The sequence below is a fragment of the Paracoccidioides lutzii genome (genome assembly GCF_000150705.2).
Source record: "Paracoccidioides lutzii Pb01 unplaced genomic scaffold supercont2.36, whole genome shotgun sequence".
NCBI lineage: Eukaryota > Fungi > Ascomycota > Eurotiomycetes > Onygenales > Ajellomycetaceae > Paracoccidioides > Paracoccidioides lutzii.
Window position 1 is genome coordinate 112,618 of NW_015440982.1, and position 13,253 is coordinate 125,870.

Genomic DNA, 13,253 nt, shown 5'->3' on the forward strand with positions numbered 1-13,253 from the left:
TTGAGCTCTTGGTATTTGCCTTTGATCAACTGGTAATATCAAGGAGGAATGCTATCAGAAGCAGGGTCTTCAAATTTGATCATGGCCACAGGGGCTGTTTGCCAGAAGCTACTGCAGTGAATCTGTCCACCAAAATGGGTTCAAAGTGCTCGTATTCCCAGAAGAAGCCTTTTGTTAGGTATGTTTTTAGGGGCGGGCTCTGCAGTGGCGCGTCACGCTGCGGAGAAGGGCGAGCGGTCTGGCCAGCTACCTAGTCTGACCAGTCTGACCATAGTAGTCCTCTCTTCTTGTAATCTTCTAGGGGAGATTTTCATCTCCAATAGATTGGGTGCGGGATAGAGGTCGTAGCTGATGCATTAGTAGAGCTCGTTTTCATGAAGCTAATGGAATTGTCCCTCATGTTCCCTTGACTCTTGCTTGCGAAAATATCTTCCTTAGAGATTCACTGTAATATCCCGTAGTAATTGGGAAACGCAGAACTGGCATCCACGAGCGAGTCAACATATGATCGCTGGGAGTGAAATCAGGCTTCCCATCACTCAGCCTTACTTAACCCACTCGCCGGACGTCTAGTAGTTAGATGGATGACCACCAGCGAATCCTGGATATCGTATGTTTTTTTGGGTGGTATTAAAAGATTTTTTCGGAGAGAGACAGCGTTGGTTGGCTCTGTGGTTGTTTAAGAGATGGAAACCATTCACTAAAAAATTCTCTCAACAACCGTGTCTTCACGACAGAAACAACACAGTTTTTGGCTCTCCCTGGTTGGCTGAAATTTTCGCATCTATTTGGTGATTCGTTTCACATCTCGTACGCTCCCTCCCTGTCACGAAACCAGTTAGCAGGTGGATGTAAGCATTTTCGAATGGTCTAGGATATGTATTACCCAGACTCCTGTGAAAATAGTCCCAGTTAGGTACCCAGGTAGTCTCATGTAGTCATATGACGTAGGGTATTGTTAAGAATTTCGTTTTGAGGCGTGCAGTTACTCTTTGCTTCACTTAGATATACATAGGTTGCAAGATAGCCAATAAACATGATAGTTGTTGGGGGAAGCAATGACAGAGAATTATTTACGGCCCCGAACCCAAGGAACACAAGATCATATGTAATATCTCCTTCTCCTCATTAGCGATTGAGAAATCCCTTTAGCAGATGTACAAGGGCATTTGATACCTGTTCAATATATGAGCTTTGCTGTATGATAGAAATGATTTCATGACAAGTCGTTCTTAACGGGTTGCTGAATTGGCAGATATATATGTAGTTATGTATCTTCGCTAGTTTTGTGAATAACGGTGGGGGGATGGAATGCTAGGTTGGTAGCTACTTGGGGCCATTAGTCTCCGGCAACCACAGATGAGGCAGAAAGAAAAACTCACTTGCCCAGTATTCATGTCATTACAGAGTTGTGGACATTCACAGCTGTGTTCTCCATATGAGTACGACTTGAAGGTGAAGTAGATGATGCCAAGAAGCTATGGGGTAACTAAGGTACATCTTCCTTACGTCTAATTCATTTAGTATCCAATCAGCCCACGTAGCTCAATGGTCAGAGCGTGCGGCTTTTATCAACCTAAACTCTAGGCGCAACCGCAAGGCTGCGAGTTCGACCCTCGCCGTGGGCTGTTATTTTTTCCTCCATTTTTACTCTATTCCAATTCTTTTCTTTCCCATTTTGGTCAAATTTTGGTGCCATTTATTTATTTTAAAATTGCGATTGAATCATAGACAATATTTCACCAAAATTTTCAAAAACCTCCCAACCTAGGACCTAATCACCACGTGATACAGATTTTGATCAGCATTTGGCGATCGAAAATTTACGGAGTCAATACCATCCAACGATCAAATATGGATAGAAATTCAAACCGCTACTTTCAAGATGTAAAAACGTGCGGGACACTATGTTGCTGAGGCCGCTGATTTCTCCCACATGGAAACCCATCTTTTCAAAATCAGCAGCAATTATTCGTTTCAGAACTCCTACACTGCAAGCGATCCAAAACATAAATCCTCAACCCAGAAGCGACCTCATCCGCTTCCGCTTCAAGCGCCTAACCACAAGCAACCCTTATTATGAGATCCAGAATCCCTCACGGAGCCGGCGCTCCCTCAGCACGGGAGTTGTTCCGGCGGTGCTTGTCCCCCCATTGGTCTTTGTGGGATTGGCTTTGACGCTATGGTTCTACAAATGCTTGATGATGGTGGTTTTTCAGAATAAAATCATATATATGCCTTCGATCCCGCCATTTTCTCGGAGCGAGAAGATTGAAGATTATGAGATGAGGTGTCGACCTGTGCATTGGGAGGAAAAACATATATGCTCGTTAGATGGCACGAAGATTGCCCTTTGCGTTGGGAGCTTATCAAGGCGCAAAGAACCCGGGTTCTTGTTAAATGGACAGAGCAGAAATGGCAGAGGAAGGAAACATGTAGTTGTGATGTATTTTCAGGGGCAAGATATTCCGTTCACACTTTCCAGAAATAAATAGATATATACAAGATCCGTAAAATTAACAGTCCCACACAGAAATGCTTCCTCTCTCCCACCGCGACTCCCGTTCCTATCCGAGCCACTTAAATCCCTCTATAATAAAACTGGAAGTCAGACCCAGTTCACCGTCGTTGCCCTGTCGTATCGAGGATATTGGACGTCACGCGGTCGAGCATCGCAGAGGGGAATAGAGCAGGACGCTCTGGCTGCGTTGCGGTGGGTTCAGAACACATATGTTCAGGACAATGAACACACCCGTCTGGTAATTTGGGGCCAGAGCATAGGTGCCGGTGTTGCCACCGGCCTATTAATGCAAAATCTATCAAGCAGTGCCACCAATCCCGTGAGGGTAAATGGCGTCATTCTTGAGACGCCCTTTGTGAACACTCGACGAATGTTGGAAGCCTTCTACCCACAGAAATGGCTCCCGTATCGCTATTTGTGGCCGTTTCTACGTAGCTGGTGGGATTCGGAAGTGGCATTGAAAGCTGTTGCTAAAACTAAGCCTGGGAGGGATCTTCCGTTTCTTCTCATCTCCGCAGCCAAAGATGAGATTGTTCCTTCTGAGCAGGCGGATATTTTGGAGCAATTGGCATTAGAGCTTGGCCTTGATGTAAGCCGTCAGATTGTTTCTGGGGCCTTGCATACGGAGGCAACAATTAAGTCTGAGGGTCAAGAAGCTATTGTTCGCTTTCTACTGAAGGTTGGAAATTCTATCTGAATACTTGCATAAATATGGAGCGCTTACTCTATATGCACTGGTGAGTTTGTGCATTACAAACAGGGAGTCAGGCTAAACCCCTCAAGATTCTCTATCGACTTCGTACGATTTTGTTTTAGACCTCTCTCTCATTTCTCCATATGTTACCTCTGAATATGCAGATGACTATACCTGGTTCGCTCTCTAATCCTTGAATGCAAAGAGGGGCCAAATTCACGTCGGCCTCGGCTTGATCTACGTGATAAGTTTCCAGCTACAAGGACTATCTTATATCGTGATCACGATTTCTGAGTGTTATTGAATCTCGACACACGCACACTTCCAAGTTGTCGCAGTGCACTCGTTTACTTCGTTCAGCATAAATTCATGTATTATGTTCCAAGATGCTTAAACCTTCTAGGCACCTCACAGGGCCACCAATTTTCCCCTCCCTCCTAAAGCAAGACAGAAAATATGGAATTACCACTCCTGCACATCCCCCACTCCTTCAACCTCCCTATTTCCACTCTTCAGTTTGAACAATGTAATAGTGCACTACCCAACCTATCATTATCTTGGCCAGGGCAATAGTATCCTCCTCCCGCACACCTACGTGATCTTAAAAAGGATCCAGGGCGCCGCAGAAACAGAGCATGCCTCCGAAATTCAACATCAGCTACATAAGCTCCAGATAAACAGAAAAAGGGACGGGAAAACACTGGAATCAGGTTGCGGAGCCCTTAGTCGCAACTGCTACTTCTTCTGCTACTGGGAGTGATTTTGGCGATGATATACCCTAGAAATATGTTGCAAATAATACATGGAATGCTGCACGGGTTATCGTGGGAAGCCGGAACCGGGGAAGCGGGTCGGTGGGAAGAGATTCTTCTTGCATCGAGAGCGCTTCATAGGGATTTCCGAGAACTATTTGGTGGAGCAAAGCCTTTTGAGGCACCGCCTTTCATGCAGCATCAGCAGCGGAAGCATAGATGGGCGACGGGGGATCGAGTTGTGGAAATGGATGCATCTGATTTTGGTATTGATGGAACTAGTAACTGTATGGGTTACGATGGTGAGGCTAGCTTTATGGTGGAACCCTATCGGTGTCTATTTATCAAGCTGTCATCATTGCGCACACCCTTTGAGATGCCGAGCAAGCCACAACTGGTCTATGGAGACTTGGCGGGGAATGTGGGAATGTGTTTGTACGAATCAAGATGATGAGAAGGGGGAAGAAGGAGAAAATACCTGGCATTAGCGAATTATCGCTCTACTTCTGGCCCGTGGAATTCGCAGAGGCAATCATAGTTGCTGATAGGCTGTTGTGGTATGTTGCGGGCGACGAGCTTATTAGGCTGATTGGCGTAAGCAGATATCGATTACAGATGGTGGTGAGGGCGTTGACTTTTCGTATCGCGGCTACGAATGAGGGGCTGCAGGAGACCGGAGTTGATGATGATGGGGAGCGTGAGAGGTTTGAGAAGGCAGTTGGTGCAGTTAGGGAGTTGAAGGAGGGATGAGAATATGTACGTACTCACGTAATGCCAGGGGAACATTTTGGATGCAGTTTTGGGTGGTTTTCAAAGGGAGTTCGATATTGCAACTTACTGTGTCTCCCAGCAGAGAGCTTTGGATAAATAAAATATACGAAAATGCCTTCTACTCACCCATCTGTCACCATGGTACCATGAGAAGAATGAGGATTTACGAGCAACAGCAAATATATTGGGGTCGGATGAAGATCATAAATTGGCTCGGGCCTAAATCACGATCCAACTTGTTTTGGCAGCGCAAATGTTTTCAAAGGAGGGGTGTCATTGCATCCACCGGGGAGATATGATACCTAGGTAACTACACGATACTTCTATGAGGCCCCACATTGCTTCCACTCACCCCTCCTGCTCTCAAACATCCACCATCTTGAAATTCTTTGAAGACCTTTTTTTTTTTTTTTTTTTTCAAATTTAGCAAACTGCTGGACTTCGACAGGATGAGGGATTTGAAAATAAGTCAGGTATGTATTATTTTCCTCATAGGATATTTCACTAAAACCTACCTGGTTGATTGTGGAAAGGGATAAACATATTCCAAAGGGATATAATATTATATCGCGAAAAATTTCACCAGCATCATTGCTCTAGCAATCAAAATGATGCGTCTAACACCCCCCTCAGCTTTATATCTACCCCATCAAGTCCCTCCGTGGCACTCCGATCTCTCACTCCCGCATAACCCGCCATGGCCTTGCCAACGACCGCCGCTTCATGCTTCTCAAGGTCGAGCATGATAAAACCTTGAGAAACATGCAAGTCAGCAAATTCAACGAGATGGCTCTGTTCAGGACAGACGTCTTATTTCCCAGGAAGTCTGCTGAAGGCGCCACTACTGAGGAAGGTAAAATTGTGGTCAAGTATCAAGCTCCTGTTGGGCATCCTGATCGGGATGTTGTCAAGGAATTGGAGATTCCCCTCGAGCCTGCAGATGTCGAGGGGCTAAGGATTGTGGAGGTGGATATGTATTCAAGCGCGTGCAAGGCGTACGATATGGGCAAAGAGTATTCCAACTGGTTCTCTGGGTGTTTTGGGTACGAGGTCATCCTGCTGTATTTGGGTGAGAATCGGAGATTGGTTCTAGGGGATCTCCCGCCAAATGCCGCAGCGAAGATGAGGACTACAGCTGAATCTCAATCTCTATCAAGTAAAGGAGGCGGTTGGATGTCCAGCATCACAGAAGCTTTACCATATTTTGGCTACGACACTTCATCTTCTGCTGAAAAAGGTGACGATGACGATGAATGGATCACCTTTGCAGATATAGCAGCCTACCTCATCGTTTCAGAAACGTCTCTTCAAGATGTATCTAGTCGCCTCCCAGAATGTGAGGCGATGGACATAACTAAATTCCGTGCAAACATCGTCCTCTCCGGAGCCGCGGAGCCGTACGAAGAGGACTTTTGGGGAGAAGTCACAGTCAAAGACGATATAAAATTTACCCTAACATCAAATTGCGCGAGGTGTCGGAGTATCAATGTCGACTATAACACGGGAGCACAAGGCGTCGGTGAGTCAGGAGCCGTGCTGAAGAAATTGATGAAGGATAGAAGGGTCGATAAGGGCTCTAGACACAGCCCCGTCTTCGGGAGATACGGGTTTATCGATAAGGCTTCTGGGGGTGCGTATATAAAAGTTGGTGATGAGGCGGTTGTGTCAACAAGGAATAAAAAGCACACAGTTTTTTGTAAGTCTGAGTGCCATCCGTCCTTTCTCTGAGGCTTGTAATATGGGCCGGAATGAAGACTAACCCAATTGCCTAGACTGGCCAAAACTGACGAGCTGATTTATTTCCGGAGTCTTGTATGATTGCTGTTGTTGATCCATGAAGCTAACCAGGAAGGCAGTTGGCATGTGCATCTAAATAATCCAAGCAAAGGGGGAAAAGACCATACGTTTGCTGCTGCTCAGCGAGTGTTTCCCCCCTGCATGTTCTCTTTAACCTCAAAAATTCTCCCTCAGATCAACTTATTTTAATAGAGGATAGTCTGTTACTTCAGCAGGCTTCATCTGCTGTTGGAATTAGGGATCAGTTGGCCGGCTGCTTCCTTTGGTGGTCTCCAGTAAAATTGGAATCTACCCCTTTCTCCCCAAACCAAACTTATAACCTCCACCAGCATTCGGGTATGGAGACAAGTTTCCTGTCTGTTGGTCTGTTTTTTTCAAATTCTAAAGGCCACCAGGATACCCAGCTAGAAATTTCTCAATAAAATCAAACCCAATGTTCGTGGACATAGCATTGGAATGCAATTAAAAGTTGCAGGTCTGGCTCTTATAGCAGACATAATTTGGAAACAGCATTGTGTATCTAAGTATGAATGCACAGCTTTGGATATTTAAGTCGGATATTCAGCCTGTGTGAACGTCTATGCCAGCGCTGCAGCATCTCAGGGAATTGCAGTTGATATGAATGGATACAGGATACTTTGACTGGGATAGTTAGCATATTCCATCTGTGGTTGATAGATGGATCAATCTACAATAACTTCAAGAACAGATAATCTCATCCTCTCATAAAAGAAGTTTTCTCTTACGTATGAAGACATTACAAACCCCCATTCGCATAAAATCCCAAAATACCTCCGAATTCCCACCTCTTTAACCATGAAATCAGCCCCGAATCGCCAATCCCCTAAAAGAAGACAGAGAAAGCAATCTCCGTAGCTAGAATTTCCAATATAGCCTTAACAAAATATCCAAAATAAATAAATAAATAAATAAATAAATAAATAAACAAGAAAACAACAAACAAACAAACAAATAAATAATCCAGCCTGCTTACACGTACTCACACCTACTTTCATAGGGAGACATACAAACGTCACCACTACTACCTCTCCCCACCAAACAAGCAATCCACTCCTCGACTGCTCCAGCATTATTCCACAAGTATTACTTGACAGTCTGCATGCGCCCAGCCCACCCCCATTACCCGGCCATTGCCGGATGGATCCAAGATAATAGAGATGCACTTGCGGGGCTTGCGGGGCTTGTGGGGCCCCGCCCCACCGGTTCTAGAGGATATGGTGGACCCTGGGGGAGTGACGTTGCAGTTGACATGTATTGGGTGGATCGGTATCGCGATTACGGTATTTGAGAGCAGGGACATCAATGGTCATCGGCTAGATGGGAATGGGGTGGGGTCCCGACTGTTTCGTTTTCTTTTGTTTTGTTTTGTTTTCTTTTTTTTTTTTTTTTTTTTTTTTTTTTTTTTTTTGGTTGGTTTGTTTATTTTTCGATTTTTCCCAGCGACGTTTACGTGAATACTGTGCGCTCAATTCGTGTGCAAATTGGAATGTTCGTGCGGAAACATAGGAAATAGTTCATTCGAGAGCGGATATGTTGAGCTGCAGGAAACTTTACGTGAGAGGAGGAGACGAGGCTATTCGGGAGGTCAATATTTTAAATAATCGAGTGGAGGCCTTCAAATTGATAAATCTAAATTAAGAAATATTTACCTACAAGATGGCTCAATTGGAGGAGAGAAAGTTACAAGCAATTAAGCGGGGACCGAAAGTGGGGTACCTGCTACGTTCCCAGATTCAAGGAATATGATGAAGATTAAAGCGGGGACAAAATAAAATTACTGACACACCCCAAATGAGATCAATATTTTCCACACGGACAAAAACAAACATGAGGGGAAGTGGGGGAGGAAGGCGTACGTAGGTGAAGGGAGGTACGGGCGATTTGAAAGCGTTCAAGCAATTTTCTGTAACTTTTCGTTTCATATGTACAACAAAGAGGGAGAGGAAGAGTAAGAGGAAGAGTAAGAGGGAGTGACAAGACAGAAAACTCGTCACGCCTCCTCATCCGACCACGGCAAACTGAATGTCCCCACCCACTCCTCAACTTCTTGCCTCAACTGCAAAATCTCAGGAATCCCTTCGCCCTCTCCAAGATACTCCAGAAACGCCTTAATGCTACCAGGATTCTTGCGTTTCTTAGCCTCTGCATCAGCCTTGGCAGTTTTATCTAGCTTTTGTGTAATCGTCACAGCTCTATCAACTATGTCTGCAACACGAACGAAGTCCTCTGGTAGAAACCCGCGCGAAGTCATCGCAGGTGTCCCAATCCGTAATCCACCAGGCTTCATGGCGGACTTATCGCCTGGCACCGTGTTCTTGTTACTTGCCACGGCGCACAGTTCGAGCACACGCTCAACACGCGCTCCGTCGACGCCACGGTTCTTCAAATCTACGAGGACGAGATGGTTATCTGTTCCACCAGAGACAATGTTGTAGCCCAGTCCGCCGCTGTTGGTTGGTTTTCCGAGCCGGTCAGCAAGAGCCTTGGCGTTCTCTAGCACGTTTTGTTGGTATGTTTTGAATTCAGGTGTTGTGGCTTGTTGGAGAGCTACAGAGAGGGCTGTGATGGTGTGGTTATGCGGTCCACCTTGATGGCCTGGGAAAACAGAGGCGTTGATCGGCCCTTCTAGGTCATACATTTCTGGGTTGCCTTTGGAGTCAGTACGGCGGACGCCCTTACGGAAGAATATCATGGCACCACGGGGTCCCCGGAGGGTTTTGTGTGTTGTTGTTGTGACAACATCAGAGTATGTGAAGGGGGATGGGATTACGCCTGCAGCGACTAGGCCAGATATATGGGCCATGTCAGTGAGAAGATATGCTCCCACGCTATCAGCAATATGTCGCATGCGTGAATAGTCAATGAGTCTGCTATATGCTGAAGTGCCCGCAATGAGAAGCTTCGGTCTATATAGAAGGGCCAGCTCTGCGAGTTTGTCATAGTCAATGAGACCGGTTGATTCGTCTAACCGGTATGGTAGGGTCTCGAAATATTTTGATACCGCAGATATCTTCTTCGTCGGGGTCTGATATCCATGGGAAAGGTGCCCACCGTGTGGGAGATCCAAACCCATGATACGATCATGGGTATTGAGGAGTGCGGAGTATGCGTAGAGGTTTGCAGGAGAGCCAGAAAGGGCTACACGTACAAAGCGCATTAGAATATGATTTAAGACAGTTAGCGGTCAGGAAAGCGGACTGACGTTGTACGTTGACACCCCACTCGTCCTCTTTGAGACCAAATGCTTTTAATGCACGTTGCTGGCACAATGTCTCAGCCTGGTCGATAAACTGGTTACCTCCATAATATCTTGCTCCTGGGTATCCCTCCGAATATTTATCTGAGAAGACGGGGTTAGGTTCACATGTATATATGATGTGGGATGGAGACTGAAAAATAGGGCGTACGAACTTTGCATAACGCTGCCCAAGGCATCGAGAACGGCTTGCGATGTGAAGTTCTCAGATGGGATCAGGTTGATGAAGTGTTTCTGGCGGTTTTTCTCCTATTTGGAATATTCAGTATAAATAACAGACATTGAGTTGGAAAGATTTACGAACCTGCTGGAGGATCTTGTAAATACTAGGATCTGCCTCCTGGAGGTGCTCAGATAAGATCTAGATTCGACGTTGATAAACTTGCGTAAGTACTGTACGAACGTATATGCAATGGAAGCGGAACTGAACAGAGAGAGAAAAGAGAACATTTACCTTCTGATGCCCATCAGAGTGAGCAGAAGAAGTGCTTCTGCAAAGAATTGGCACAATTGGATGGCTCGCCCAGCATCTGGGGAAGATAACTAGATGATGCGGTCTGGTGGAGTTCCCTACCACAGGCAGTAACCGGGCTGCGGCCCGTCTTGAGCAGATGTTGAGCGACATTGGGAGCCCAAGACACAAATCAGAGACACAATCAGCAGCAGCCACGGAGATGAACTGGGCTCTGCCAACACACACGAGCAGAAACTAACTAACAAATTGATGATGCTCGTTGCTCCCTGCTCGCTATTTCCTATACAAATTCTATGACCGTCGTCGGACCTGGCGGAGTGGAGATGGGTGAGCAGAGAATAGCCAGGCCACGTGATGTTGGCTGATTCCTAGTTACGTTGAGGTGTGCTTATGTAAGATAAATGTTAGTGGATAACTAACTAGTTAGTCACTGCAGCTACCCTAATCACGTGCCTCTATATGTAGAGAGTTAGATTCTGTTTGCTAGGTTCATCAAATACGATAATATTATCCTCCATGAGGTTATAAAGCCTTCTGATTGAAAAAGCTGCGAATCATGTGCTATCGTGTGTTCATATATGATTTACGCGTACCTAGTTACTGTAATACTTTGAATTTATAGTCAATCTCATATTGATAGAATTTCTGATTTATTAAAGAATATAAATCATTTAAAAAATGGTAGATTTACTAAATATCAGTATAAAATAGTGAAATTTTTATCAAATCACAAAGAACATACATCAATGTCAAATGAAAAATCTAACAACTCAATTAAAAATGGTATATTAAATAATGTAAGTAATCATGATAACTTAGTAAAAAAACTCATAGTTATAAAATTGAAAACTATATAATTTTACTATTAAGTTAATTAAATAAAAGCTTTTAGAAATAAATCTTCTATTAAAAAAAAATTAATATAAATCTGGTGAATTATTAAATTGAAAGAAAAAATATTTATTAAAATAAAAATTAATTGTAAATTCAGAGATAAAATAAAATATAATAAATTTAAATTAATATTATTTTAAATAAAAATCAAAAGTATTTTAATAAAAAATATTAATATATATTTATTTTTATACTTTTATACAATTAATGTTTAAGACAAGTTCATAATAAGTTAAGTATATCTATACATTAATTATATAGAAGAAACTTAAAAGCAAAAAAAACATTTATATAATAAAAAAATTATATCTAAAATTTGATAGAGAGAAATTAATGAATTATTAATTTATAAAATTTATAATACATAATATTTAACTCGCAATAAAATAATTTATATGTAAATAAATTTACAAATAGTTTAACTAATAGCTAATATTAAAAATAGTTAACTAGTTAATAATTAAATATTATTAAAAATAAATCAGTTAATTAACTATTAATTATAATTATTTGATTTTTATATATTATATAATAAGATTTAAATTATCTTCTGTGAGACTTAAACTTTACAACTTTTAATTTCTTATATTAAAAACTATTTAGAAGCTATTTTCAATATTTAATTATTTATATAAATATAAATATATAATTTATAATTATTTTATAAATAAAATTTTATATTATTATATTTTAAAATTTTAATTATTCACTTATACATTATAATTTATTATAAAAAATAACTTTATTGAGAGATCTATAATTCAAAAAATTTAAATATTTAAAAAGTTAATTATAATAATAATTAAATTAAAAAGATTTGATTGAGTATTATTTAATTATTATTAAAATTAAATATATTTATTTAAAATATTAAATAAAAAATTATATATATATTTTAGAACCAAATCTTTTATAAAATTTAATAAAAAGTAATTTTTTAATAAAGCAATAATATAAATTAAAATAAAAAAAATAATAAAGCTTAAAATTTTATGTAAAAAATAATAAAAACAAGAGTAGAAATAAATAATAATATATTTAAAATATATCATTAGTATTAGAAAATTAATTGTAATTTAGTTTAAGAATTAATTTAAATTTATAAAAAAGATATTTTATTTGAAGAAAGAAAAATAATGATGAAAAGAATAATTTAAATTTAATGTATAATATTATGAAATAAATATTTTATATAGTTAATATAAAAAGTGTATATTCTAATAATTAAATCAAAATATTTTAGTTTAAAACCTTAGTTCCAAAGCTTATATTATATCTTATAAGGAAGTCATTATATTTAAGTTTTAAAAGTTGATATGTTAAAAATAATAGATAAAACTACAGTTTATACTATAGCTGTAGAAAATATTAACCAATTTACTGAGGAGACAAATGTAACAGGCTAACGCCCGATTAGTAGTTCTTTTCGCAACCAAAACATCCCACTCGCTAATCTCGTGCGATCGGATCAAACACGAATCAAACATGGATCAAACATTCATTTACCAGTCGTATGATCGGGCTATCCTTCTTCCGCCCTAATGCCTCCACTGCATTATTCATTCTTGCGAATCCACCCTCACGAATTCTTCCGTTCCTTCCCTAACGAAATCGTCCCTTGTGGCTAGGAAGTGCTAGGACCATATTTGGTAGCACGCCCGCAGCAATAAAAATATAATTGAATGATACCTACGGAGTACTGTATTTTAAGTTAAAGATTAGCTAATCTTATAAGTTTATTAAGCTAGTGTATCCAACCGCGAAATACTCAAAACAAGCCCTTCTTCAAATTAAAGGACGAAAAACGGAAAGCTAGCAGATAGCTGAGCAATTGATCCAAATTTCAACAGATTTGAGCCAGAGATGGTTGAGAATTCGAAAAAACACCACTACTTCAAATCTTATGAAATTTGACTATAGTCCACTGTCGTTTGTTCCTTTGAATTGAAGAGGAAACTCTGTCGATGTCCCATTCATACATACCAAGTCTCACATACGTACCGCCCTTTTGAAATGAGCTAGCTCTCTTACCTTGCAAAAGGTGACAGAAGATATTTTTTAGCAAAATTGCA

The 13,253-nt window shown here is 41.1% G+C and overlaps 4 protein-coding genes and 1 non-coding gene across 5 annotated transcripts; 4 read left to right on the top strand and 1 right to left on the bottom strand.

The window, feature by feature from the left end:
- Window positions 1-1,534: 1,534 nt before the first annotated feature.
- On the top strand, window positions 1,535-1,628 carry PAAG_12570. The gene has a single exon. It is a non-coding gene; the product is annotated as a tRNA-Lys (tRNA).
- Window positions 1,629-1,907: 279 nt separating this feature from the next.
- On the top strand, window positions 1,908-3,218 carry PAAG_08509 (hypothetical protein; the record flags this gene model as incomplete). The annotated part of the gene is made up of 2 exons (XM_015846533.1): window positions 1,908-2,446; window positions 2,534-3,218. The coding sequence occupies 2 exons, from the start codon at window positions 1,908-1,910 to the stop codon at window positions 3,216-3,218; spliced, it is 1,224 nt and encodes a 407-aa protein (XP_015701197.1).
- Window positions 3,219-4,022: 804 nt separating this feature from the next.
- On the top strand, window positions 4,023-6,466 carry PAAG_12571 (hypothetical protein; the record flags this gene model as incomplete). Its single annotated transcript, XM_015848046.1, has 3 exons — window positions 4,023-4,396; window positions 4,456-4,684; window positions 5,372-6,466. The coding sequence occupies 3 exons, from the start codon at window positions 4,023-4,025 to the stop codon at window positions 6,464-6,466; spliced, it is 1,698 nt and encodes a 565-aa protein (XP_015702336.1).
- Window positions 6,467-7,655: 1,189 nt separating this feature from the next.
- PAAG_12572 (hypothetical protein) lies at window positions 7,656-7,844 on the top strand (the record flags this gene model as incomplete). Its single annotated transcript, XM_015848047.1, has 1 exon — window positions 7,656-7,844. One exon carries the CDS (start codon window positions 7,656-7,658, stop codon window positions 7,842-7,844), a length of 189 nt encoding a protein of 62 aa, XP_015702337.1.
- Window positions 7,845-8,546: 702 nt separating this feature from the next.
- On the bottom strand, window positions 8,547-10,437 carry PAAG_08512 (serine hydroxymethyltransferase; the record flags this gene model as incomplete). Its single annotated transcript, XM_002789541.2, has 5 exons — window positions 8,547-9,694; window positions 9,759-9,896; window positions 9,968-10,061; window positions 10,117-10,173; window positions 10,267-10,437. The coding sequence occupies 5 exons, from the start codon at window positions 10,435-10,437 to the stop codon at window positions 8,547-8,549; spliced, it is 1,608 nt and encodes a 535-aa protein (XP_002789587.1).
- Between the last annotated feature and the right edge of the window lie 2,816 nt (window positions 10,438-13,253).